This window comes from Heloderma suspectum, chromosome 1 (genome assembly GCF_057233095.1).
Source record: "Heloderma suspectum isolate Gila_16-S chromosome 1, 16-S_ref, whole genome shotgun sequence".
Taxonomy (NCBI): domain Eukaryota; kingdom Metazoa; phylum Chordata; class Lepidosauria; order Squamata; family Helodermatidae; genus Heloderma; species Heloderma suspectum.
This window is the reverse complement of record NC_139458.1, coordinates 229,606,316-229,633,778: the sequence shown is the minus strand read 5'-3', so window position 1 is coordinate 229,633,778 and position 27,463 is coordinate 229,606,316. Positions and strand designations below refer to the sequence as shown.

At 44.4% G+C, this 27,463-nt stretch overlaps 1 protein-coding gene across 1 annotated transcript in view; it reads right to left on the bottom strand.

Annotated features, from left to right (window-relative positions):
* The window catches only part of COL4A1 (collagen type IV alpha 1 chain), a 326,895-nt gene that overhangs the window by 141,222 nt on the left and 158,210 nt on the right, over positions 1–27,463 (bottom strand). Inside the window, exons 27-30 of the mRNA XM_084808054.1 lie at positions 18,417–18,585; positions 11,797–11,889; positions 11,582–11,686; positions 9,707–9,804 (exon numbers count right to left, since the gene is read on the bottom strand). Of these exons, the coding sequence (XP_084664180.1) occupies positions 9,707–9,804; positions 11,582–11,686; positions 11,797–11,889; positions 18,417–18,585 (465 nt within the window). The remainder of the gene's footprint in view (positions 1–9,706; positions 9,805–11,581; positions 11,687–11,796; positions 11,890–18,416; positions 18,586–27,463) is intronic.

Genomic DNA, 27,463 nt, shown 5'->3' with positions numbered 1-27,463 from the left:
ATATATATATATGTATATAATATATATATATATATAGTATTGTATATATAATACAATCACTATAGTGGGGAAGACTGTGTTGCCCAGACCACCCTCAGAAGGCCAAAATAATTGTTGTTGTTCAGTCGTTCAGTCGTGTCCGACTCTTCGTGACCCCATGGGCCATAGCACGCCAGGCCTTCCTGTCCTGCGCTCTCTCCCGGAGCGTGCTCAAGTTCATATTCATTGCATCCGTGATGCTATCTAGCCATCTCATCCTCTGCCGTCCCCTTCTCCTTTTGCCTTCAGTCTTTCCCAGCATCAGGGTCTTTTCCAGGTTTTCTCTTCGCATTAGGTGGCCAAAATATTGGAGCTTCAGCTTCAGTATCTGTCCTTCCAATGAGCACTCAGGGTTGATTTCCTTTAGGATGGACTGATTGGACCTCCTTGCAGTCCAGGGGACTCGTAAGAGTCTTCTCCAGCACCACAGTTCGAAAGCATCAATTCTTCGGCGCTCAGCCTTCCTTATAGTCCAGCTCTCACAGCCATACATTACTACTGGGAAAACCATAGCTTTGATTAGACGGACCTTTGTCGGCAAGGTGATGTCTCTGCTTCTTACTATGCTGTCTAGGTTGGCCATAGCTTTCCTCCCAAGGAGCAAGCGTCTTTTAATTTCATGGCTACAGTCACCGTCTGTGGTAATCTTGGAGCCCAAGAAAGTAAAATCTGTCACTGCTTCCATTTCTTCCCCTTCTATATGCCAGGAAGGGATGGGGCCAGATGCCATGATCTTCGTTTTTTTAATGTTGAGTTTCAAACCAGCTTTTGCACTCTCCTCTTTCACCCTCAACAAGAGGCTCTTTAGATCCTCTTCGCTTTCTGCCATTAGGGTGGTATCGTCTGCATATCGGAGGTTGTTGATAATTCTCCCAGCAATCTTAATTCCGACCTCTGATTCATCCAACCCGGCATTTCTCATGATGTACTCTGCATATAAGTTAAATAAGTAGGGTGACAATATGCAGCCTTGTCATACTCCTTTCCCAATTTTGAACCACTCGATTGTTCCATGTCTGGTTCTGACTGTTGCTTCTTGTCCCTCGTACAGGTTTCTCAGGAGATAGGTAAGGTGGTCTGGTACTCCCATCACTTTAAGAATTTGCCACAGTTTGTTGTGATCCACACAATCAAAACAAGCGCAATTGTGCAGTAGTTTGAACACTCTTTGGCGTTGCCCTTCTTTGGAATTGGAATGTAAACTGACCTTTTCCAGTCTTGTGGCCACTGTTGAGTGTTCCAGATTTGTTGGCATATTGAATGCAGCACTTTAACAGCATCATCTTTTAGGATTTTAAATAGCTCGGCTGGAATACTGTCATCTCCGCTAGCTTTGTTGTTACTAATGCTTCCTAAGGCCCACTTGACTTCACTCTCTAGGATGTCCGGCTCAAGTTCAGTGACCGCACTATCATGGCTATCAGGGACATTCAGATCTTTCCTGTATAGTTCTTCTGTGTATTCTTGCCACCTCTTCTTAATCTCATCTGCTTCTGTTAGGTCCCTGCCTTCTTTGTCCTTTATCATGCCCGTCTTTGCACAAAATGTTCCCTTGAGATCTCCAGTTTTCTTGAAGAGATCTCTAGTCTTTCCCATTCTGTTGTTTTCCTCGATTTCTTTGCATTGTTCATTTAAGAAGGCCTTCTTGTCTCTCCTTGCTATTCTCTGGAACTCTGCATTCAGTTGGGTATATCTTCCCCTTTCTCCCTTGCTTTTCGCTTCCCTTCTTTCGTGAGCTACTTGTAAAGCCTCATCAGACAGCCACTTGGCTTTCTTGCATTTCTTTTTCTTTGGGATGGATTTCATTGCTGCCTCCTGAACAATGTTACGGACCTCCGTCCATAGTTCCTCAGGCACTCTGTCTATCAGGTCTAATCCCTGAAATCTATTCCTCACCTCCACTGTATATTCATCAGGGATATGATTTAGGTCATACCTGAACGGTTTAGTGGTTTTCCCGACGTTCTTCAATTTAAGCCGAAATTTTGCAAGAAGCAGCTCATGATCTGAGCCACAGTCAGCTCCAGGTCTTGTTTTGACTGACTGTATGGAGCTTCTCCATCTTTGGCTGCAAAGGACATAATCAATCTGATTTCGATATTGACCATCTGGTGACGTCCATGTGTAGAGTCGCCTCTTGTGCTGTTGGAAAAGAGTGTTTGCTATGATCAGCGTGTTCTCTTGGCAAAACTCTATTAGCTTTTGTCCTGCTTCATTTTGTACACCAAGGCCATGCCTGCCTGTTATCCCGGTGATTTCTTGACTTCCTACTTTAGCATTCCAATCCCCTATGATGAAGAGGACATCTTTTTTTGGTGTTAGTTCTAGAAGGTGTTGTAGGTCTTCATAGAACCGATCAACCTCAGCTTCTTCGACCTCAGTGGTTGGGGCATAGACTTGAATTACTGTGATGTTGAATGGTTTGCCTTGGATTCGTACTGAGATCATTCTATCATTTTTAAGATTGTACCCCAATACTGCTTTTCCCACCCTTTTGTTGACTATGAGTGCTACTCCATTTCTTCTAAGGGATTCTTGCCCACAATAGTAGATATGATGGTCACCTGAATTCAATTCGCCCATGCCTGTCCATTTTAGTTCGCTGATTCCCAAGATGTCAATGTTCAATCTTGCCATCTCATGTTTGACCACCTCCAGCTTACCTTGATTCATTGATCTGACATTCCAGGTTCCTAAACAATATTGTTCTTTACAGCATCGGATTTTCTTTTCACCACCAGACACATCCACAGCTGAGTGTCCTTTCGGGTTTGGCCCAGCCGCTTCACTCTTTCTGGCGCTACTTGGAAATACCCTCTGCTCTTCCCCAGTAGCATATTGGACACCTTCCGACCTGAGGGGCTCATCTTCCGGCGTCATCTCTTTTAGCCTTGTGATACGTTCCATGGGGTTTTCTTGGCAAGAATACTGGAGTGGGTTGCCATTTCCTTCTCCAGTGGACCACATTTTGTCAGAACTCTCTGCCATGACCTGTCCGTCTTGGGTGGCCCTGCACGGCATAGCTTATGGCTTCACTGAGTTACGCAAGCCCCTTCGCCACAACAAGGCAGTGATCCAAGAAGGGGCCAAAGTAATTAGAACAAAGTAATTAGAAGTAAGAGGATACTCCTTGGAAAAGGGTGACAGTTAGGAGCAGAAGAACTAGAAGACACTCGGCACCAGTGGAGGCAGTGGAACTAGGGAACCGTTTCCAGGTACTTGGGGATGAGACTGGAGGATAGCCTGCAGAGGAAGAATCACAGGGGACCCTGCATGAGAGCGAGCAAGAGCCTGAAGGTCAGTCAAGCAGAGGCAATGACACCAAGGCCTACAACAAGAAGAGAAGTAGAATTAGAAGAAGTAGAATTAGTAGAAGTAGAATTAGAAGTAGAATTAGTAGGAGTAGAATTAGAAGTAGAGAATTAGTAGGAGTAGAATTAGAAGTAGAGGATACTCCTTGGAAAAGGGTGACAGGAGAAGAAGAACTAGAAGACACTCGGTACCAGTGGAGGCAGTGGAACTAGGGAACCATTTCCAGGTACTTGAGGATGAGACTGGAGGACAGCCTGCAGAGGAAGAATTACAAGGAAACCTGCATGAGAGCGAGCAAGAGGCTGAAGGTCAGCCAAGCAGAACTGATGAAACCAAGGCCTACAGCTACAAGAAGAGTAGTAGTAGTGGGAGACTCCTTGCTGCATGGGATTGAAACCCAAGTATGTCGCGAATACTCGTGGACTCGCCAGGTATGCTGTCTCCCGGGAGGACAGATTAGAGACGTGACTGAAGGGTTGCCTGCACTCATAAAGCCCACTGACAGGTATCCCTTTCTTCTCATCCATGTGGAAACAAATGATACAGCCAAGTGGAGCTACGAAGAAATCACATCAGACTTTGAAGCTTTGGGAAGGAAACTCAAGAACTTTGAGGCCCAGATAGTTTTCTCATCCATCCTTCCAGTGGTTAGAAGATGGATAGAAAGGGAATGAAAAATACTCCTGGTGAATGACTGGCTATGAAGGTGGTGCCAATGTGAAAGATTTGGATTCTGGGACCACGGTCTATACTTCCTGGAAGATGGACCGTTGGCAAGGGATGGGTTGCACCTCACAAAGGCTGGGAAGAATGTGTTTGGCCACAGCATGAAGAACTTCACCAGGAGGGCTTTAAACTGAATCCTACGGAAATTCCATCACCGCCCTGCAAGGGGCTGTGGACTTAATTAACACTTGGCAAAAGATGGAGGTGAAGGTTAACGAGCTACAAGATCGAGTGGCAGCACAGGAGATTGCATCAAAAGCTTTTTACAACAATTTGTCTGTTAGAATCTCCCAACTTGAGGCTTTCACATGCAGAGCAAATGTGCATATTATTGGTATCAAAGATCTACCTACTGTTGTAAATGTGTTTACTTTTGTAGATAAGTTCCTGCATGAGATACTTTCTTTGTCATCTGATTATTTACTTGACATTGAACATACATTCTGTGTGCCAAATGCTAAAGGGACTGATTATACAATTATAGTTCAATTTGCAAGAATCTCCACAAAAATCATATCCTGAGTTTGGCAAGAGAGGGGGAAAATCTTTTTTGGGGATCAAAACAAGATAAAGTTATGTTATTTCCGGATTACACTAAACAAGTTGCTGATAAAAGAAGGCAATTTACCAAGGTGAGAAACCTGGCAAGACAAATTAACTTACAATATCATTTAAAATATCCTGCTATATTTTGCATTTTTTCTGAAGGTCAGATGAAGAAGTTTCTAAATCATGAAATGGCGGAGGCATGGCTAATCCGAAAAACACATGAGACTTCTGTTCCAGTCCCATGAACTGGAATTTATAAACATGTTTTGTCAATTGGCTATGTTTAGTCTGTAAGATCCAGGCTAGGCCAGAGATAACTGTTTATATATATCCATCCTTTTTCTTTCATTTTTTCCCTTAAAATGGATATGATATACGGTACTTAAATCTCCTGTGTGAGGGTGGATAGAAACGTGCACACTCATTTATATATTTAGAAATGAGACTATCAAAAATATAAATAGTACAAAATACATCAGTGATTGTTCTATTTTTTTATCCTTTATAATCTCTTTCTTTTCTTTTTAATTATTATTATTAATATTATCAATATTATGATACTAGGGTTAGTAATATTTCTGGCTGGTTGACTTTAAGCTTTATTATTATATAGTAGCTAAAGGGCATTATATGGCTAATGGAAATGAATTGTAAGCTTGCTTCCTTGTTATAAGCCTGAAGATACAATATTGAAATTGATTACTTATGCTGTATTGATTTGTAAGATTGGTAATATTATAGGTATAAGAGTAGATATTTGAAGAGTGATATTTGAAGTTTATGTGTAATGTAGTTTAAATTTAAGTTTGTTATGTAATCTTTTGTTTATATTCTGCTTTGTTTTCCTTTGTGTGTGTTTTTGGTTTTTTTCTGTTTCTTTCCCCTTTGTCCTTCTCAATCCTTTTTATATTTTTTCTTTTCCTTCTCTCCTTTTTTCTCTATTTTATTATTGATGGGTCCTCTTAAGAATAATGTAATGTTGGAAACTGTAGAAGATGATTATGTTGTTGGTGTTCTTTATTTCATTTATAAAGATAAAAGTAGAATAAAAAGTATTATTAAAAAAAGGAAACTCTCAAGGCACAATTACAAACAATTCCAACAAGAAGAAAAGGTGGAAGACAACAGAAGAAGCCAATGTGGCTTCACAAAAAGCTAAGAGATGATCTGAAAACAAAAAAGAACACATATAGGACATGGAAAGAAGGACAAGCAACAAAGGAAGAGTACAGGCAGGTAGCACAGAATTGCTGGGATGGCGTCAGGAAGGCTAAAGCTGACAACGAGCTGAGCTTAGCGAGGGATGCTAAAAGCAACAAAAAGGCTTTCTTCAGATATGTGCAAAGTAAAAGACAGAGGAAAGAAATGGTGGTTCAGCTACTAAATATGGATGGCAAAATGATAATAGAGGACAAAGAAAAGGCAGAAGTGCTCAATTCCTACTTTGGCTCAGTCTAGTCCAGAAAGAGGGTCTATGCCCCCCCCCCCCGGGGCAAAGGCGAAGTACAGGCTGAAGGGGCAGGATTGCAGCTTGAGATCGATAGGCATATGGTCAAGGAACACCTAATTACTTTGAATGAGTTCAAATCTCCAGGACCAGATGAACTGCATCCTAGAGGAATAAAGGAACTGGCAGAAGAACTCTCAGAACCACTGTCTATTATCTTTGAGAAATCATGGACAACAGATGAAGTGCCAGATGACTGGAGGAGGGCTAATGTTGTCCCTATCTTCAAAAAGGGTAAAAAGGAGGAACCTGGGAACTACAGACCAGTCAGTCTGACATCAATCCCTGGGGAAATTCAGGAGCAGATGATAAAGCAATCCTTCTTTAAGCACCTTGAAAATAATGAAGTGTTTACTCGAAGCCAACATGGATTTGTCAAGAATAAATCCTGCCAGACGAATCTGATCTCAGTTTTTGGATCAGGTAACCTCCCTTGTGGACTGTGGGAATGCTGTGGACATCATACACCTCGACTTCAGCAAAGCTTTTAACAAAGTGCCCCATGATCTCCTGATGAGTAAACTAGCTCAAAGTGGGCTAGATGCAACAACGATCAGGTGGATCCACAGTTGGCTACAGAATCGGACTCAAAGAGTGCTAATCAATGGGATCTCCTCAAACTGGGGAGAGGGAACGAGCGGGGTACCGCAGGGCTCGGTCCTGGGCCCAGTGCTCTTCAACATTTGTATTAATGACTTGGAGGAGGAGGTGCAGGGAATGCTGATCAGATTTGCAGATGACACAAAATTGGGTGGGATAGCTAATACCCTGGAAGACAGAAACAACATTCAAAGTGATCTTGATAGGCTGGAGTGCTGGGTAGAAAAAAACAGCATGAAATTTAATAGGGATAAATGCCATGTTCTGCACCTAGGAAAAAGAAAGCAAATGCACAGTTACAAGATGGGGAATACTTGGCTCAAAAATGCTACAAGTGAGAAGGATCTTGGAATTGTTATAGATCACAAGCTGAATATGAGCCAACAATGTGATGTGGATGCAAAAAAGGCAAATGCCATTATAGAAGTATAGCTTCCAAATCCCGGGAAGTACCTGTTCCCCTCTACTCAGCACTGGTTAGGCCTCATCTGGAGTACTGTGTCCAGCTCTGGGCACCGCACTTTAAGAAGGATGCAGACAAGCTGGAGAGGGTTCAGAGAGGGCAACAAAAATAATCAGGGGACTGGAAACAAAGCCCTATGAGGAGAGACTGAAAGAACTAGGCATGTTTAGCCTTGAGATGGGAAGACTGAGGGGAGATATTACTATATCTCTCCTCAGTCTGTTGAAGATATTGAAGAGACTAGCGCTCTTCAAGTACTTGAAAGGTTGTCACAGAGAGGAAGGCCAGCATCTCTTCTCGATCATCCCAGATGGCAGGGCATGGAATAATGGGCTCAAGTTGCAGGAAGCCAGATTCTGGCTGAACATCAGGAAAAACCTCCTGACTATTAGAGCAATATGACAATGGGCCCAATTACCTAGGGAGGTGGTGGGCTCTCCCACACTGGAGGCATTCAAGACGAGGCTGGACAGCCATCTGTCGGGGATGCTCTGACTTGGATTCCTGCATTGAGCAGGGGGTTGGACTCGATGGTCTTGTAGACCCCTTCCAACCCTACTGTTCTATGATTCTATGAACACACACACACACACACCTTTCACCAATCAGCAGAAGCAATGAAAGCAGCAAGTCTTGCAGTGCGAGAAGGAGAGTAAGGAAGGAGGTTGGCAAAGGTAAAAGTGCAGCTCCTGCCAGGTTCATGATGGGGGAGGGAGGAAATGCAAACAATTTCTACTGCCATAAGAGAAAGACTGGAAGGAAAGTTTTGTGAGTGAATGAGTGGGGAAGGTGGCATAACCATTTTCAAATAACCCTGGAACTAACCTGAGTACAGTGGAATGGGTTTGGGATTCAGCTGATTGATATGTTAGTGTCTTATCTTTATCCCACCTTCAGCTCCAGAAAGATTGAGCACCTCCTAGTTCTCCTTCTTCTTCATCTCATGGTCCTTCCTGAGATGATCTGATCTTTCCCTTTCTTCCATCCCATCCACTCTATACTCCTCTCTCTGCTACAGTTATTTCTCTCCCACTTGCCTTGCTGGTCTGCAGGCTGCTGAAGCCACACACCCTCCTCACTGTCATCACTGGAAGGCCCTCCCCAAGACATCCAAAGTTTGCTAGGATTTGTAGTCTGGTACAAAGAGATAAAGGGCATCTCTACACCAGCCTAAAATCCTGCATTTAAAACGGGGCTTTCTGCTTCCATTTTAAATGCAGGATCACTACTCCCTTTTTCACCCGCTTCCTTTCCCCCCTCCCCTTTCCCCCTCCTTCTCCTGTATCTGAGTCTTCTTTTATCTTTCATTGATCTCCTCTTCTTGCTGCTTTTTCTCTTTTCACGGAAGGAACTAAAGCATAATAAAACGGGGTAATTTGATAGATCACTATCTGCAATCTATTTAAAAATGGAACAAAGGGCATTTAGTGCAGGAGACGGCTTTGAGGACCTTTTAAAAAAATATAAACCCATGCGGAAATGGGGCAGAACAGACTTAAGACTGGAAAAATAGGAAATGGTGAGAAGCCAAAAGTGACAAATTCATATATCCCTGATCTGAACCATCATTACTGCTAGCACCAGTAACTTTAATTATTAGAAGCTAGTAGGAATGGCGGATAATTTCTCCCCGAATCTCCGGGAGGCCGAATGCCAACGCATTCGGCCCCCCGAAATTGGTGGTGAAATTCTCCACCGGCCCCCCGCCCCCCCCGCGGGATGGGACTTACCTCGTGCGAATGTCCCTCTCGGTGGTGGGTCCCGGCGGCGTTTCGGCGGGGGCGGCGGCTGGTCTTCTGACCGGCTGCCACCGCCACCATTGCAAAATAAAAAAGTAAAGTAAAAAACACACACACACACACCCGTGATAGGCTACGTAATGATTTACGTAGCCTATCATGGCTAGATTTCCAAAGTCAGCCGTGATAGGCTACGTAAATCGTCACGTAGCCTATCACGGGTGACTTTGGAAAAAAAAAAGCGTGTACGCAAATGGCGGCGCCCATGGGGCGCCGCCATTTGCATTCTTTAGTTTGGCACATCTAGTCTACGTAAAGATTTACGTAGACTACGGTGAAAATAAGGGCAACGCAAATAGCATATCTTTACGTAGACTAGATGTGCCAAACTAAGGAATGCAAATGGCGGCGCCCCATGGGCGCTGCCATTTGCGAACGCGCTTTTTTTTTTCAAAGTCACCCGTGATAGGCTACGTGACGATTTACGTAGCCTATCATGGCTGACTTTGGAAATCTAGCCGTGATAGGCTACGTAAATCGTTACGTAGCCTATGACGGTTTTCCCCCCCCACTTTTTCTTTTGCGGCTGGGGAGATGGGGCGCTTCTCCCCGGCCTGAATTTCGGCCGGGCGAGGCGGGGCGTCTCCCCCCCCTCGCCTGAACTTCGGGGGGAGAAGCGAAGCGCCTCTCCCCCACCGCGAAGCAAGCTGCAGGACAAGGTAAGTCCCTTTTGTCCATCCCGAGAAGCTAGTCCAAACTTCTGGCACTTACCTTTTGGCCTTGTAACCCTGGTGCACCTGGTGATCCTTGGGAACCAAGATCTCCTTTCTTCCCAGTTATGCCTGGTGAGCCTGGCTGACCTGGGAAACCTACAAAACCAAAGACATTATGATGAAAAATTAAGCCAGAATTCTAATACATTTCTTTTTACAGGGAATACTTGGACTTAAGATAAGGTAAAGCAGAGAAGCTGTTGAAAGCAAATGAGTGAAAGCTATTTCTTATCTGAAGGAGTATCTACTCTCATATCAACATGGCCATTCTTTAAGATATTCTGCCAAAGGCTCTTCTCAGAGTATGAAGATCTTTTACAAAGAAGAGGGCTTCCTCAGTAGTGCTGGAATGCCCTCCCCATTATGGAATGCCCTTTGCAAAGAGATTCGCCTGGTGTAAAAACCATTTAGGTGCCAGGCAAAAATAGTATTGTTATTTGCCATTTATTTGATTTGATTTAATTGTGTACATTTTTAGTTTGTTTTAAAGTTTTTGTTGTTTTCTTGTCCAGTGTTTTTTATATTTTCTTTATGCTGCACACTGCCCTGAACTCTGGTATGATGGAGGCCTGTATAAAAGTGTTTTAAATGGGACAAAACAAATTTAAGCTTAGAAAAATGAGAAACTGAGAGAACCCAAATGGACAAATTTATACATCTCCACCCTGCTCAATGACAAAGGAAATGGGGAGATGTCAAGGCCCCTCTGTTTTCCTGCTGGGATCAGCTGTATTTTCTACTGCTTCAGTTAGCTACTTCAATTTTTACTTTAAAAAAAGGAGGGTGAGCTATCCATATTAAATATAAATAAAAACTATAGCTATTTTGTTCAACAATTAATGTTTGTTCACCTCCTGCAGAGATCTCGTTTATGGGCAAATATATAATTGTGCCATTTTGCTCACTGTCCCAAACACTCCAAGGGCATCTCTACACCTAAAATCCTGCGTTTATAGTGGGGCTTTCTGCTTCTGTTTTAAATGCAGGATCACAACGACTCCCTTCTTCATGTGCTTCCTTTCCCCCTCCTTCTCCCCGTATCGGAGTCTTCCATTATCGTTCATTGATCTCACTCCTCTTCTTGCCGCTTTTCCTCTTTTCATGGAGGGAATTCAAGCGGAACACACAATGGGGTAATTTGATCGCTCGTTATCTGCAATCTATTTCAAAATGGAACAAAGGGCATTTAGTGCAAGAGATGCCCTGGAGGGTCACAGCATCATTTAAAGAGCCTGCAAAGTTCCGTGAGGGAGCAATCTCAATCGCAGGATAAAAGCTCCGTGTGAAGAAAGCCCAAATATGGCTTGAGTAATGATGAGCAAAACTGCACTTCTGCTTATGGAGAACTATTGAGATAAAGCATTTATCATGCATTTTGTTCACCATGAGAACGGGGGAAAGCAGCTAGCTAAAAGCCAAGTGACCTTTATACACTGAGGCAGACGGTGTTAGGATATGCTTTGGCAATATAGAGCCAAAACACAGTCGACTCTTCTATGGGAACAGTGGACAAGTCTATCTTCAATATGTTGAAAAGAGTGATAATATGGGGGGAAAGGATAGAGGCTTCCTGGGGAAGCCAATTTGCATTTGTGTAATACGCAATTTGTCATGTGACAAAAAAGACAACCAGGATATCAAAACTCAGTGCTTAAGCTCCATAATCATAATTTTAAAGGATATTTAGGGTCTTCTGTCCTAGCCCCCTTCCCTACATATGGCAAGATTTCCTAGATTTAAACTATCCTCTGTCTAGACTATCTAGAGAGCTTCAGCTATTGGGCAGTATAGAAATGTAATAAATAAATAAAATAAATGACACTCATCAAATGGCCAGTCACTTTTTACTGCACATAATACCATAATATTATACCTGGAGGCCCTGGAGGGCCAGGAAACCCAATTCCTGGTGGCCCTGTCAGACCTTTTTCACCTGGCAGGCCAGGTCTTCCTGGGATCCCTGGATCTCCTTTGTCACCTGTGCCGTTAAATACAAAATGAGCCATGTTTAGTCCTTATGCAAACAAATAATTTTGGCAGAATGATTTGGAGCAATTAAGAGTGAGACATTAAAGTGAGACAAGGTACCTTGGATGCCTGGAAATCCAGTAGGTCCAGGAATACCATCTGGTCCTGGGGAACCAGTTAGAGAAATGACATGACCAGCTTCACCTTTGGGTCCTTGTAATGTAAGAAAAAGATGTGGCAAATTAAGAGGCATAGTCTCACTCATGTGCATTTCAGAACGAACAACATATCTTCTGATACTTTCCTCCTATACATTTAATTAAAACAGGAATGGACCTCTGCATGCGATGAGAAAAGTAACTTAGTTCGCAATCCTATACATGCTTACCTAGAAGCAAGCCCCATTGAACTCAACTGGACTTATTTCTGCATAAGCATGTGTATCCACTGCATGGACAGCAGTGTAAGCCTGCACTCTGAATAGATTAGAATTGACTTCTGAGCACATATGTATAAGATTACGTTATAAGACTGCAGTCCTAAACACACTTACTAGAGATTAAGGCCCATTGAACACAGTGGGGCTTATTTCTGAATAAATATGCATAGGATTGAATTTAGCTGCATAGCTTCTAAAACCAGCCAAGAACAACATTTTTACTATATTTTCAATATTGCTATTTTAACATTACTTTAATATTTGTTTTAATATTGTTGTAAGTTGCCTTGAGTCTTCTTTTCTGAGAAAGGTGCATAAGGAATTGAGTAAATAAAAATATATATTATTTGAGACTCATTAATTCTATAATGACATTCAATCACAGATTTAACTATCTGATTATTTTTCCTAAAGAAGTTTTATTTTACAGTACTGGTGGAGAACGTTCTTCAGAACGCCACGGAGGGCATTCTCCTCCTTGGCACTGCGCGTCCCCCTGGAGCAGATAGGCAGACCAAGCCGGAGGGATGAGGATCCCCGCTCGGAATATGCCATGAGCTGGACTACCATGGCTATCTTTTGTAGCGACATTGTTTTATTATTTCCATTATGAACACAGTAGATCATAGAATCGGAGCTGGAAGGGACTTTGGAGATTATTGATTTCAACCTGCTGCTCAAGGCAGACTCTGTCATGTAGGACGCAGCTGGAGCATCCCTGATAGATGGCTGTCCAGCCTCTGTCTCAATACTTCCAGTTAAGGAGAACTCACCACCTCCCATGACAATATTTTCTTTTGCATAACAGCTCCCACTGTTAGGACATTTCTTCTAATGTTTGGCTGAAATCTGCTCCCCTTAAATGTTCACTGATTGATTCTAGTCCTACCCCATCTTCTGCATGACCACTCTTCAGATATTTGATGACTGCTATATGTTTCCCCTTAATCTTCTCTTCAGCAGACTAAATATACCCAGTTTTTTCAACCATTCCTCATAAGAATTGCTTTCCTCACTATCCTGAGCACTCTTCTCAGGACCTACTCCAGTTTGTCAATGCCCTTCCTAAAATGTGGTGCCCTGAACAGAATAGAGAGGAACTATTCCTTCTTGTGACCTGGATACCATGCTTCTGTTAATACAGCCTAATATCGCATTAAGTTTTTTTTAGCAGCCACATCATGCTCCTGGCTCATATTCAGCTTGTTATATACTAAGAAACTTAGATCTTTTTCATATGGACTGGTGCCACGCCAGGTTTTCCCCATCTTTTGATTTTTGGACCTAAATATAAGACTTAACGTTTATCCCTCTTGAATTTAATCTTGTTGGTTTAGGCCTAGTGTTCCAACCAGTCAACATAATTCTGAATCATGATTCAGTCTTTTTTGGTGTTGCCAATCCCTCCCAGGGGGAATCTCCATGGTGATGGGTTTAGTTCGCTCTCCACTTTGTTGCAGTTTTTACTGGAGTCAAATTTGCTCCATCTGGGGACACACAAGGGTCAAAAACCCGGATTATCCCAGGCTCTCAGGAGGTCACACGCAGTTTACTGTGAATTGTTTGGGAGACTACTGGGTGGAGTCTCGTCCATGTAATCGTTTAGAGAGCCTGTTCCCTCCCTCCCACTCTCACCGTGTTCCTCCCCTTCTGCTTTCTCTGGCCAGTGTGTATGTTAGCGCCCCCACCCTCCCCAATCTATCTCCAACCCTCCCCACCCAATTTTTAAAAATTTATTTTTCCTCTAAAACTGCAATAGTGGCAGGACTAAATGTGTAGCAGCAAACCCTCACTTTAATGCATTAGTGGGGACACTCAATCACTTTAGGTAGCCTGTTTTCAATTTTTAATATTCCCCCCCTTCTGTGCATGTTTACTCAGAAGTAAGAAATACATCTCACTACCCTGCAGTGAAAGGGTTAAAGGCTAACTGTAGTAACTTGCCCTAAAGTACCCTGCTCCCTTAGATCATGATTGCAATGTTGTGCTTCTTTGATGTTCTGTAGCTTCTCTGTTATGCAAGATCTTGCCTTGTGAGGAGCAGTAACTCCACAGCAGATTGCTGTGATAAAATTGGGGCGGGGGGGAGCTAGACATGGGGAACACTGCAACCCTATACATCTCTACTAAGAAGTCAGCTCCATTGGGTTCAATGGGGCTTCCTCCTCTGTAAGTGGGTTTAGAATTGCAGCCAACATCTCCTCGAGGAGTTCTGAGAAACAAAAAGAGGAAATACTACTACTACTACTACTACTACTAGTGAGAAGGGGAATCCCTTCCAAAATGGGCAAGCTGAAATCTGAATTTGAAGACTTCTTTGTGAACTCACTTCTCCAGAGCTCCCCACCCCCACCCCACCCCACCCCAATTTCACCACATCCCACCAATGTGCTTCAAATTCAGTCTTCAAATTCAGATTTCAGCTTGCCCATTTTGGAAGGGATTCTCCTCCTCCTCCTCCTCCTCCTCAGTAGTATTAGCTGAAGTAAATGCAGAGGGTTCATATATAATGCAACAGATGCGCAGACAAGCCAAATTAAGAAAAACAATCTGACTAAAAGTAGTCTCAAAAAAATGGTTTTTCCATGAAAATCTCTGGGATGGCTGTGAGATGGCCATGATGTCATGTGCCTTTAACAACCTCCAAACGCAGCAAACTCACAGTAAATAGCTTGTGGAAATACCTCCCCAGTTTCGTGTCATTCACAAATTTGATAAGCATCCCCTCTACAGTCTCATCCAAGACATTTATAAAAATGGGCTTAGGACAGAGCCCTGTGGCACTCCACTTGAGAACTAACTCAAGGCTGATGCAGAGCCATTAATGAGCACTTGTTGAATATGGTCACTCAATCAGCTGTTGAGCCACCTAACAGTAGTACTGTCCAACCAATCTTTTACCATTTGGTCAACAAAGATATCATGGGAGACCCTGTCAAATGCATTTCTGAAGTCAAGATAAACTAGGGATGTACGAAAATCACTTACCTTTCGGGGATTATGCTGATGGTGGGTGGGGGGGAAGCGCTCCGTTCCTCCCCCCTGGAATCCTGGCCGCCCGGCTGCGCTCCGCAGCGATTCTGCGGAGCCGCCGGCCGGCTCCGCCAGCAGCCGGACATCCGGCCGCTGGCTAGCATGGACGCAAATGGCGGCGGCCGTAGCCGCCACCGTTTGCGTCCCTGCAGTCAGCCGTGATAGGCTACGTAAATGTTTACATAGCCTATCACGGCTGACTTTAAAAAACAAAACAAAAACATGCGTACGCAAATGGCGGCGGCCATGGCCACCGCCATTTGCGTTCCTTATTTTGGCACGCCTTAGTCTATGTAAACGTTTAGGTAGACTAAGACGGCGAAAATAAGGGGAACGCAAATAGCGTAGCATCTACGCTATTTGCGTTCCCCTTATTTTTGCCGTCTTAGTCTATGTAAATGTTTACATAGACTAAGACGTGCCAAAATAAGGAACGCAAATGGCGGCGGCCATGGCCACCGCCATTTGCGTACACACGTTTGTTTGGTTTTTTTTTTTAAGTCAGCCGTGATAGGCTACATAAACATTTACATAGCCTATCACAGTGTTTTTTTTAAAACCTAGCCATGATAGGCTACGTAAATCTTTATGTAGCCTATCACGTGTGTGTGTGTTTTTTTTAACTGGAAATGGCGGTGGTGGCAGCCGGTCGGAAGACCCGCTGCTGCAGCCGCCGCCGCTGAACCACCGCCGGAGCTGCTGCTGGAGCTGCCACCGCCAGGAAGATCCGCCCAAGGTAAGTCTCATCCTGGGGGGGGCGGGGGGCAGGCCGTTCCACCACCGATTTCGGGGGGCCAAATGCGCTGGCATTCGGCCTCCCCGAGATCCATGGCGGAACTTTCATACATCCCTAAGATAAACTATATCCACAGCATTCCCATGATCTACCAGACTAGTGATTCAATCAAAAAAAGAGATACAGTTGGTCTGGTACAACTTATTCCTGATGAACCCATGTTGGCTCCTAGTAATCAATCCATTATTTTCGAGATGCTCACAGACCAACAGCTTAATAATATGTTCTAGAATTTTGCCTGGTATTGATGTCTGTAGATTCCTGGATCCACCGTCCCCCTCCCCGCTTCTTGAAGGTGGGGACAGCATTTGGCCACCTCCAATCTTCTGGCATCTCATCTGTTCTTCCAAATTTCTCAAAGATTACAGCAGCTCTGAAATAACCTGCAAGCCTTTCATCATCTGAAGTGTAATTCACCTGGCTCTTGAGTCTTGATCTGATTTAAGTAACCACGTGTTCTCTAATCATCTCCTTACCTTCCATGAGTTATACGTCCTTCCTTATATCATGTGTTCTAACTTCTCCCAGGTTGAACACAACTCTCCTTTTGGGAGAAGCCTGATGCAAAGTAGGAGTTGAGTAGTTGTGTCTTCTCTCTCACACTTGGGGCCCATCTACACCAGGCTTGTACTCCGGAGCGGGTGCGAGTCAAGGTCCCTTGTGAAAGATGACACAGTCGCAACTTTGCAGTCATCCGCGGTTTTCTCCCGGAAAACGCTGAATTCCAAGGAGTTGTTTTGCTGCGATGTTTTTCATTTGCTATGGGTTTCCCCGCACTTGTGAGCTGTCTGTCCCTTCCCCAAACCAACTTCGCATTTTGCAGTGGGCATGTTGTAGGCGTGTGTAGTGCCTGCGTCACTCTGTGACACCCCTTTACTCCCCCCATCCCTTCGCAGCTGCGCAGTTACAGAGGCACAGAGGGGTATTTCCATCTATTTAATCACACTTTTGCACATATTGGCAGCTTTGTATCTTCACAATGGTTGCTTTTGGACTCAGTACTCAAGGGCTTGGGGGAAGAACAATATTGCTCCAGGCACCATTTTGGTGCGATGGCTAGGCACGTAGTGCTCATGCTTGTGAGTACGAACCATCGCGAGAGTCTCAGGCTGGGGAACTGACAAACCGATGGTGCGGAAGGAGCACAAAACACCCATTTACCTAAAAAGGGACGGAAAGACACAGCGGAGCCCAACAAATACAAAACAGCCACTGAAATGTCACACCCTCACACTCACGGGACTGCACAGCTGCGCATTCAGTATAATGGCCAAAAAAGAGGGCACGGTGCATTTGTTAGGGAAGCATGCAGTATATCGTGAATGTATCGCAGGGCATGGTGATTCAAAGCCGCATTGCTGAGCAGTTGAGATGGGGTGGGTGGGTCAAAGCGGTACTATGTAGATGGGGCCCTGTTAACATCTCACCATCTTCCCTACTACCCCTTCCTTGATCATCTTCTTGCTCCTAACATAACCAAAGGAGCTGGGTTTTTTTCTGTTTGAGACAGTCTACGTACTCCTCTGACTATGTACTCCTTCATCTTCTATACATGTACTTTTTAAGTCTCAGCTTAACACATACACACACAGTAGGAGGCTGAGTCAGGTGACTCAGCAGCCAAAGCAAACCAAGAGAGAGGGAGAAAAACTTCAAAGAAGACACAAACTCAGCTCAGAAACCATAAATACACCCTTCTCTTTGCTTCTTAGAGCAGTCCCATGCAAAACTTTCCTGTTTGCTCACTTCCAAGACACAGTGAGCTCTTTAACAGAGCTCACTTGCTCTGATTATCCCCAGCTGTGGACTGCCAAACTGCAGTTACTGTACACATCATACTTCTCCTTTTATGCTATTGTGAGACCACACTGGCACCTCCTGCATCTTCACTTCCTCCAGGCAAGATGAGAGATTAGGAACTTTTATTGAAGGGGAATGTTGTGGTATGGGTATACTTCACGGAGTCATAATTCCATCTCACTGCAGATGACAGTAACACAGTTGAATCAGGGACCGCATGATGCTGGTATGTGTCTCTCTCCTGGACCTGCACGAGCTTGTCTGCAGACATCACAAAATGGTGCTGCTTGGAATTGTCTATGTTACCCTCAAACGCAGAAATCAATAGGCAGCCCTTTTCGGATCATAACGTATGTATTTATAAATCATAGGAGTTGGAAAACATTGCAGTTTAGCTATCTAGCTTACTTGTTTATGACACTACAATGTTTTGGCCATCATTTTGTGAAACAAATCTCTGCAACAAAAGGCCAGGTCTCGCAGTATGTTGTCCTTTTGACTCACATGAAAATCACCTGATCATCATATTGCATGAACAAATTCAAACCCATTGTGCTGCCACTTCTGGGACAGAGCATTAAATTCTGTGCAGTTTTTCTCTGGCCAAATTTGCCATCTGGGTGTATAGTAAGTACAAAACATTTAAAAAGTGACCACAATTAGTAATGTTACCTGGAAGTCCTGGTGTGCCAGGGATCCCTGAAATGCCTTTGTCCCCTTTATCACCAGGTGACCCAGCAGGCCCAACTCCTGGGGGACCTGGAAAGCCTCTGTCACCACGGGGTCCTGGAAAACCACTTATTCCTGGGGGGCCATGTTCTCCTTTTAACCCAATTGTTCCCTAATTTTAAGGAAACAAGGACATTATTACCTCTTCAACATACACACCAAAGATAAACTTTCTTATCATACTGTGGTTCCCAAAAGTCTATTAATATCTTCCATTGACAGTAGACTAAACTTTATGCTTAACAACACAGAAGGGTCCCAGCCACACTGGACTCTTAATATGATATAATTTATCTGGTAGTTTTCCAGGTGGCCGTTTTATACCTTACATTATTGGGGCTTATAAAGCCAAGTCTTTGGCTCATCTTACCTTTGGCATTCCCATATGGATTTCTGGCTAACAGATGGAAAGGGTTCAATCTAGCTTCCTTAGAAATAGTTGGGGTTTAACACCCAGCGCTGTGGAATGTGGGTATGTATTTGGAAGTGGGTATACAATCAATTCAATGTAAAACTTAGAGAAATGACTAACTGGTGGCTATATTTTCAATTTTTTTACTGCTTTCTCTTGTTACATTCATTTATTTCTCTCTGATTCCTTTGTCAGTCAGTGGATGTGAGTTTCTCCCTTAAGGTCTGGGTTATTATATCCTAAAGAAGGCTACACAGAGGATCATGGACCTGGACTTTCAACATTTGAGAATTGCAGCTGATAAGTCTTGTTCTCCACTATCCTCAAGTCACCTTTCAAATTATGCATTTGATGAAGAGGACTGGGTCCACAAAACCTTATGCATTTGTTAGTTTATAAAATGCCACAAGATTCTTTGTTGTTTTTGCTTTCAAATTATGGACTTACTAGAGTGTCCATACTTGAACACATTAACTTTTTTCAAATATAGGAGACCATTTATGTTTGCTTCCTTTAATGTACTGCCCTCTGCTTTGCTAACTGACCAATTCAACATGATTCTGCTCAGTGAATAACTTCGTCCTTGTAGAACTGGAGAAAGTCTGTTGTCCATGTTCTCTTATACTGCAAATTGTATAGGGAGCCCTCTGTTCTGAAATGGGATAATTTAAAATCCCTTTAGTTCTGAAGCAACCCAACATGAGCCAGCGTGGGAGTGGGGAGTTCAGCCATCATTAGTTTTCACATGTAGACATATTTACAATACTTATAGCTACGCTTAATTGAAAATGAAGATATACAGTCACACTCATAGGTGTCAGCATATGGCACAGTATCAAATGGAGAATCTTCTAGAGCAGGGAACACAAGGTAAGGACTCATTTCTCACCTCCCTCCACACACACACGTTCCCAAGCATTATTGTCATTATTACTTATTATTTGTATTCTACTTTTATGTTTAAAAACACACACAAAGCAGCTCACAAAAGTTAAAGCACAATAAAATAGTAAAATGGTCAAGCGGTGCAAAATAATAACAATAAAAGCAGACACCTTAAAACATCAGCCAAATTAAAAACAGAATACAGCAGACTTACATCATACATTAAATGCATGCTGAAATAAGAAAGTTTAAAAATGAAATGGCGCCATAAGACTCTTTGTGATTAAAAATGAAAAAATAGGGCTCTCACAGAGAGAGCATTCCACAGTCTCAGAGCCAGCACTGAAAAGTCCCATCCAATCTCATGCAAAAGGAGACTAATAGCACGGTCTCTGATGCCAATTTGAGGTAGTGGCTAGACTTAGGCAGGAGAATATGGCTCCTGAGGTAACCTGGCTCCTAGTAATTCTAGTCTTAAAAGGCTAGAACCAACCATTTCAATTGAGTTTGGAAACAAATAAGTAGCCAATGCAGATGAAATAAGATTGGAGTAATATGTGTATTCTGATCTTGGCCCCTAGACACTGTGGCCATTACTTTTATTTTATTTTATTTATTTGAACTACCGACATACCACTTGATACCATAAAAGCTCTAAGCTGTTTCTGGTCTTTAAATGGAAATATAGAAAGTATTGCAGCAGAAGTAACTAGGGCACAGACAACTGAGACCAAGTCTGTCTTCTTAGAAAAATATGCAGCATGTTCCATGGGAGATCAATTACTGATCTCCTAATGTTGTTCTTTTTAAAACTAAGATGCAATTGCAGAAGGCTGCCAATCCATTCAGAGAAAGGAGGTAACCCATGCCATTTTCCTGCACTAAATTGCACCTCCCAAGCTGCTGTTTGGCCCATGATAAGGACTTCCAGGTATCTGTGGCACAGGCAAACTGTAGCTTGGAGGTGACTTTGATTAAAAGAAAAGCGTGGTGGGGCCGAAGGTTAAACATTCCTATCTCCCTGCCCCCATTCTGAACAAATTAGTATCCCTCTAGCATTTCAGTAATTGAAACACCTGAGGATCAATCACAGATCTACCATGTATCATATAGCTTGGCCCCAAGATCAGCACACTGAGATATAACATGGTCCTGTGCCTCAGGTTAACACATTGCAGAAAGCAGGTATGCCTCCTAAGGAGTTTCATGAATGAAGATGCATTGTAAATGGCTGCATTTAGGTTAATCTAACAGCTTTACAGCCGCAAATGGTGTCCACTACGCCATTTGTGTCCGGAATTAGCCCTCATTCAGCCAGAGATATGGCACGGCAATGGCAGCCGGCCATATTGCCAGCGATGAGGAGCTGGCGGCTGGCTCCGTGGGATCGCCAAAGAGCAGAGACGGCTCAGATGGATTCCGGAGGGAGGCGGAGGGAAGTGCTGCATTCCGCCACGGACTCCGGAGGCCAGATTCTTCAGAGTCCGGCCTCATTGGGGTCCGTGGCGGAATTCTCCTCCATCCCTATGTGGAACCATAAAGGTTACAAAAACAAAAAAGACATTCATGCAACGAATTCTTGCTTTCCAAGATTCCCACAGGGCATTTAGATCCTGTATCCTTCAGGATAGCCCCACCTCCTCCGGTCAGTAGGCAGGGCCAATGTCCTGGGGTATCCCTGGTATCCAGGCTGGAACTTCGAAAAGCTGTGGGGGGAAAAACCTCTACCCAAGAACTTAACATAATTGGTGGCAATGTGCCAGGAAGAGTCTGCATGAAAAAATAACTTGGCCTAAAAACTACCATTTAAGTCAGTAACTTATCCTCAGCAATCCTTGTCTACCACCCACGTGTGTGACAGAGGCAGAAGCACTCATACCTCCCCTAGGTACAACGAACTAGTCTGAAGAGGGTGAATGCCCTCCCGGAGCCCTGGAAAACAGGAATTCACAGTAAGAATTTCCTTATTTCCCAGGACTCCTATAGGGCATCAGATTCTGTATCCTTTGGAATTTGAAAGAGCAGCACCATCTCCAGGCGGGAATCCAGTTATCCCATTCAGGACTGCTGCAACAGCCTTATGCCACAAGCTGTGTCTGCAGAGGAGTCAAAAACAAGTCCTGCCAGACAAATCTGATCTCATTTTTTGATCAAGTAACCTCCCTTGTAGACCGTGGGAATGCTGTAGACATCATATACCTCGACTTCAGCAAAGCTTTCGACAAAGTGCCCCATGATATCCTGATGAGCAAACTTGCTCGAAGTGGGCTAGATGAAACAGTGATCCGGTGGATCCACAGTTGGCTACAGAATCAGACTCAAAGAGTGCTTATCAATGGGACCTTCTCAAACTGGGGAGAGGTAACGAGTGGGGTACCGCAGGGCTCGGTCCTGGGCCCAGTGCTCTTCAACATTTGTATTAATGACTTGGAGGAGGAGGTGCAGGGAATGCTGATCAAATTTGCAGATGACACAAAATTGGGTGGGATAGCTAATACTTTGGAAGACGGAAACGAAATTCAAAGTGATCTGGATAGACTGGAGCGCTGGGCAGAAAAGAGCAGAATGACATTTAATAGGGATAAATGCCAAGTTCTGCACCTAGGAAAAAGAAAGCAAATGCACAGTTACAAGATGGGGGATACGTGGCTCAACAACACTACAAGCGAGAAGCATCTTGGAATTGTTGTCGACCACAAGCTGAATATGAGCCAACAATGGGATGTGGCTGCAAAAAAGCCCAATGCTATTTTGGGCTGCATTCATAGAAGCATAGCTTCCAAATCCCGGGAAGTACTAGTTCCCCTCTACTCAGCACTGGTTAGGCCTCATCTGGAGTACTGTGTCCAATTCTGGGCACCACACTTTAAGAAGGATGCAGACAAACTGGAGAGGGTTCAGAGGAGGGCAACAAAGATGATCAGGAGACTGGAAACAAAGCCCTGTGAAGAGAGACTGAAAGAACTGGGCATGTTTTGCCTTGGGAAGAGAAGACTGAGGGGAGATATAATAGCGCTCTTCAAGAAAGGTTGCCACAGAGGGAAGGCCAGGATCTCTTCTCGATCATCCCAGAGTGCAGTTGGAGCAATACGACAATGGAACCAATTCCCTAGGGTGGGCTCTCCCACCCTGGAGGCATTCAAAACAAGGCTGGACAGCAGTTTGTCAGGGATGCTCTGACTTGGATTCCTGCATTGAGCAGGGGGTTGGACTCGATGGCCTTGTAGGCCCCTTCCATCCCTACTATTGTATGATTCTATGATTCCATCAGTATTTGCACACCTTATAGTGCTGGGTAAACATGTGAACTGATGATCATGTGGCCATCCTACATACCTCCTTAAGAGATTACCTGCTCCATAATGCTGTAGATGGGGCCACCTCCGTGATCAAATAATCCAGCCTGAGTGGAGGCTGCTTCCCCAGGCTTTCATACCTGGTAATAGTCACCCTGATACATTCTTCTCTGAAGATGCATCACTGAACATCATGAACAGGGATTTGGAGCTCCTGTTTGGAGATGTCCTGTCCAAGTAAAACCTCATATCCAATTTATGCCAATTTTTCTCCTGCTCATAAACAGGATTAGAGAAAAAAGATGGCAGGACCACTTCCCAGAACTGGTAAAAAACTACCTTAGGGATAAAAAAAAATGGATTGGAGTAAAGAACAACAGAAAATACACAGCTATGTATTAGAAGACAAGGCTCCCGGCTCTGACATCCGGCATGCTGATGTCACCATCAGTTTTTAAGATGATAATTTGTAGGGACCCCTTCCCCATCGGCTTGAAGTGCCCTAAGTACCCAGTTCAAATTCCATGAATGAAACATATGAACCTACATGAGGGTGGGAAGACAAACCAGACCCATCCTGGCAACCCAGAATACTATGCAAGGCTGTGCTCTGTCTCTTCAGAGCATTAGTACTCAACCTGCCTGTAGAAAATCCAGGACATCCTCAACCTGCCATTTTACCAGTTTGCTGTCCTCCCTCTTACACCATGCCAGGAAGTCCTTCCAAGTATTGGAATATACCCTATTAGTGGAGGATCTACATTAGCCCAGCAGAGTTCTGAGAACCTCCCAAGAATAACTCAGACCAGCTAGCCATTGCTACTCAACCTTCAGGCTCTCAGGTGGAACATATGTGGCAGAGGATGAACCTGTAGTGTCTGTGTCAACAAATCCTCCCTCTTGGGGAGCCTCCAGCTTTCATGAACTGACATGTTGCCTAGATCCAGAAACCAATGGCAGCATGGCTAGTATGGGGCCACAAGTATTTCTTCTACCTACCTTTCCATGATCTGTTGGAGTACCTCCAACATTAGGGGTAGGGAAAAAATTCATATAGAAAGACCCATGGTCCCTTGAGGGCATTTTGTGTCCCATGGGTAATGTTTTGTGGGCTTCTTGAAGTTCAGGATAGCCCAAAACTTGTTTCTGAGTAATCGAGTAAATTCCAGAGCACAGTCCTCTGCAACTGACTCCAGCACCCACACATCTCACATAGTCCTTTACCACTGGGGGGTGGGGGTGAGCTGGAGAAGTCTGCCCCCAATATGGACCTGGATCCCAGACTGCTTGGCATCAGGAAGATTGTTGTTTCTTTGCTTCCCTGTTGGAGGACAATGATGCAGTGGAGGACTGTGAAAACTTCTTGTAAGTCCCTCAGCCGTGGGGCCACTTGAAAACCCCTGAGATCTGCTTGTAAATCTGTAGGGGCAGAAGACTGTCTGAGCCCTAGCCTTTTTCTCCTCTCTCTTAGATGAGGGAAGCACCTTCTTCTTGTCTTTTCCCTCTACAAGGACTTTCTCAAGAGGTTCCCCCCAAAAGCTTGGCCCCAGTGAAAGGAGAGCTGGCTAGTCTTGCCTGGGATCCTGGCAACATTCCAGTTTTGCAGCCAGGTGTTTCTTCAGGCTATGACATTTGTACCCATGGCCCTTGATAGTGCCTGAACTGCATCCATAGAAGAATCAGCGAGGAGTGCATCTGTGTGTGAAATCTTCCACAATCCATCCTTCACAGAGCTTCTAATTCCTGTGCCCAGATGTAAACTGCTCCAGCAAACATAGAGTAGGTGGCAGATGCTCTAAAGGCCACCAAAAAGGCCTTGAGGTCCTTGCAGAGAGCTGCCTCTATGAATGTGTCACATGGATCCTGTGCCCCCCCTTCCCCATCTGCTGTGATTGTGGCAGTAGATGTTAAGACGGAATCAATTTGAGAAGACGTGCTTATTCCCTGTGAGTTGGATAGCATAACAGACATTGACTAGTAAAATTGGAAACAAATTGGCCTGGTGGCTGTAGAAGTCACCAGGTCCATCCCTTCCTCAGAAAGCTCACTCTCCTCCTTGCCGGGGTCAGAGAAGGCAGAAATGTCTGGGGAGAGCTGGGGCAACCTATTGGTCCCAAAGAATAGTAGAATCATAGAATAGTAGGGTTGGAAGGGGCCTACAAGGCCATCGAGTCCAACCCCCTGCTCAATGCAGGAATCCAAGTCAGAGCATCCCTGACAGATGTCTGTCCAGCCTTGTCTTGAATGCCTCCAGTGTGGGAGAGCCCACCACCTCCCTAGGTCATTGGTTCCATTGTTGTATTGCTCTAACAGTCAGGAAGTTTTTCCTGATGTTCAGCCGGAATCTGGCTTCCTGTAACTTGAGCCCATTATTCCGTGTCCTGCACTCTGGGATGATCGAGAAGAGATGCTGGCCTTCTTCTCTGTGACAACCTTTCAAGTACTTGAACAGCGCTATCATATCTCCCCTCAGTCTTCTCTTCTCAAGGCTAAACATGCCCAGTTCTTTCAGTGTCTCCTCACAGGGCTTTGTTTCCAGTCCCCTGATCATCTTTGTTGCCCTCCTCTGAACCCTCTCCAGTTTGTCTGCATCCTTCTTAAAGTGTGGTGCCCAGAACTGGACACAGTACTCCAGTTGAGGCCTAACCAGTGCTGAGTAGAGGGGAACTAGGACTTCCTGGGATTTGGAAGCTTTGCTTCTATTACTGCAGCCCAAAATAGCATTTGCCTTTGTTGCAGCCACATCACCTTGTTGGCTCATATTCAGCTTGAGATCAACAACAATTCGAAGATGCTTCTTGCTTGTAGTGTTGTTGAGCCATGTATCCCCCATCTTGTAACTGTGCATTTGGTTTCTGAATACCTCCTGGGAGTCCTGGGGGGTGGTGTAGTGAAATAGCAGCAGTGGATAAGATCAGACAAATTAGTCAGAACCAAACAAGAACACCATCAACAACAACACTTCCTCATTCTTCCTTATTCTATGACCTGGTTTGCATGATTACCGCAGCCCACCCTGGCTTATTTAAGCCATGGCAGGTTGCAGTACCGTGGGCATCAGATTGCTGATTCAAGCCTCTGCCACAGCCTCTTGTATCGTCCGCACCTGGCGAGGGTGGCCACAACAAGCCATGGGACCTGGCGGTTTCTTATCCACCCCAACAAGCCACCTTCAACATGTTTGGATATGTGTTGCCCTGGCCATGGGCATTGAACTCTTAGGTTAGAGGTGCCAAAATAGTGATACATCAGACTCAAAGGTATACTTACAAGGAGACTTTATTGGGTAACTTATAGCACACAGGTGTACCCAATGGTTGGATCAGACAGGTTCTCTGAACCACAAGCCATTGGGTCAAATGGGTCTTATAATACAATACATGTCAGCAATGAGGCAGCACAACACTAGCAAGCACCCCTAGCATTCATTCCCAGCATAGGCTAGAAGTGTTTGGTTCTCAAGCACAGCCACCTAAGATAAACAAATTATGCTTCCCAGGCAGATCTTGATATTGGCCTTTTGACTCATCTCAACATGCTCAGAGACCTACGAGCAGGGGAACTGTGCCATTAATGAACTTAATCAAGCATTATGGACCTCTAGGCCCCTCTAACACTGCCAATGACTTGGGTACGCTCCTGGGCCAATACAGGAAGACAGAAGAAACCATGCCCAGCAAGGGTAATTATGTAAATTGGGCCAGCATGCAACCGGCACATTCAGGGTGGTTAACAAGCCTTAGGAGAGGCATTTCAACCTTTTAGAATGGGGGAAAAAACTGGATAAAAGTCAGGAAACCACCAAAACAGGTGGCTGGGGAGAACAGGGGAGGCCAGGTGAGGGGCCCCAGGAGGGCTGGTTTTAGCCTCCAGGCATGAGGTTCCCCACCCATGCTGTAAATCCTCTCCTTAGGGTTAGGAGATTCTTGGGGAAGGCCTGGGATGTGACACGGAGGCTGCAAAGAGAAGGCCAGCTTCATAAATTCAAGCAGAGGCAGCTTGCATCAGTGAGGTTTGGGGTAACTCTATATAAAATGGAGCACACATGGGTGGGGAGTGAAACCCACTCCCTCCCCCATCTTACCTTGCTACATGCCATTACTTTTAAGGAGTTTTAAGCCATTTTCCCCCAACCCAACTCCAATACCAAAAGTGAGGCAGGCAAGGAGAAAATTGCTTAATGCTGCGGAGCGTAGCAAGGTAAGATGAGGGAGTGGTTTCACCCCCTTCCTTCAAATGCTCCATATTGTTTATCCTGCTTTATATATGAATAGGGCAAGCATATGATTAATATACATACAGTTGGCCCACACTTCTAGTTTGCTCCTTAATACTCCTGAGGGTTACAATGCTGCCAAAGCACTATTTCAGTAGTTACGGTGCATCTAGTAAAGTTT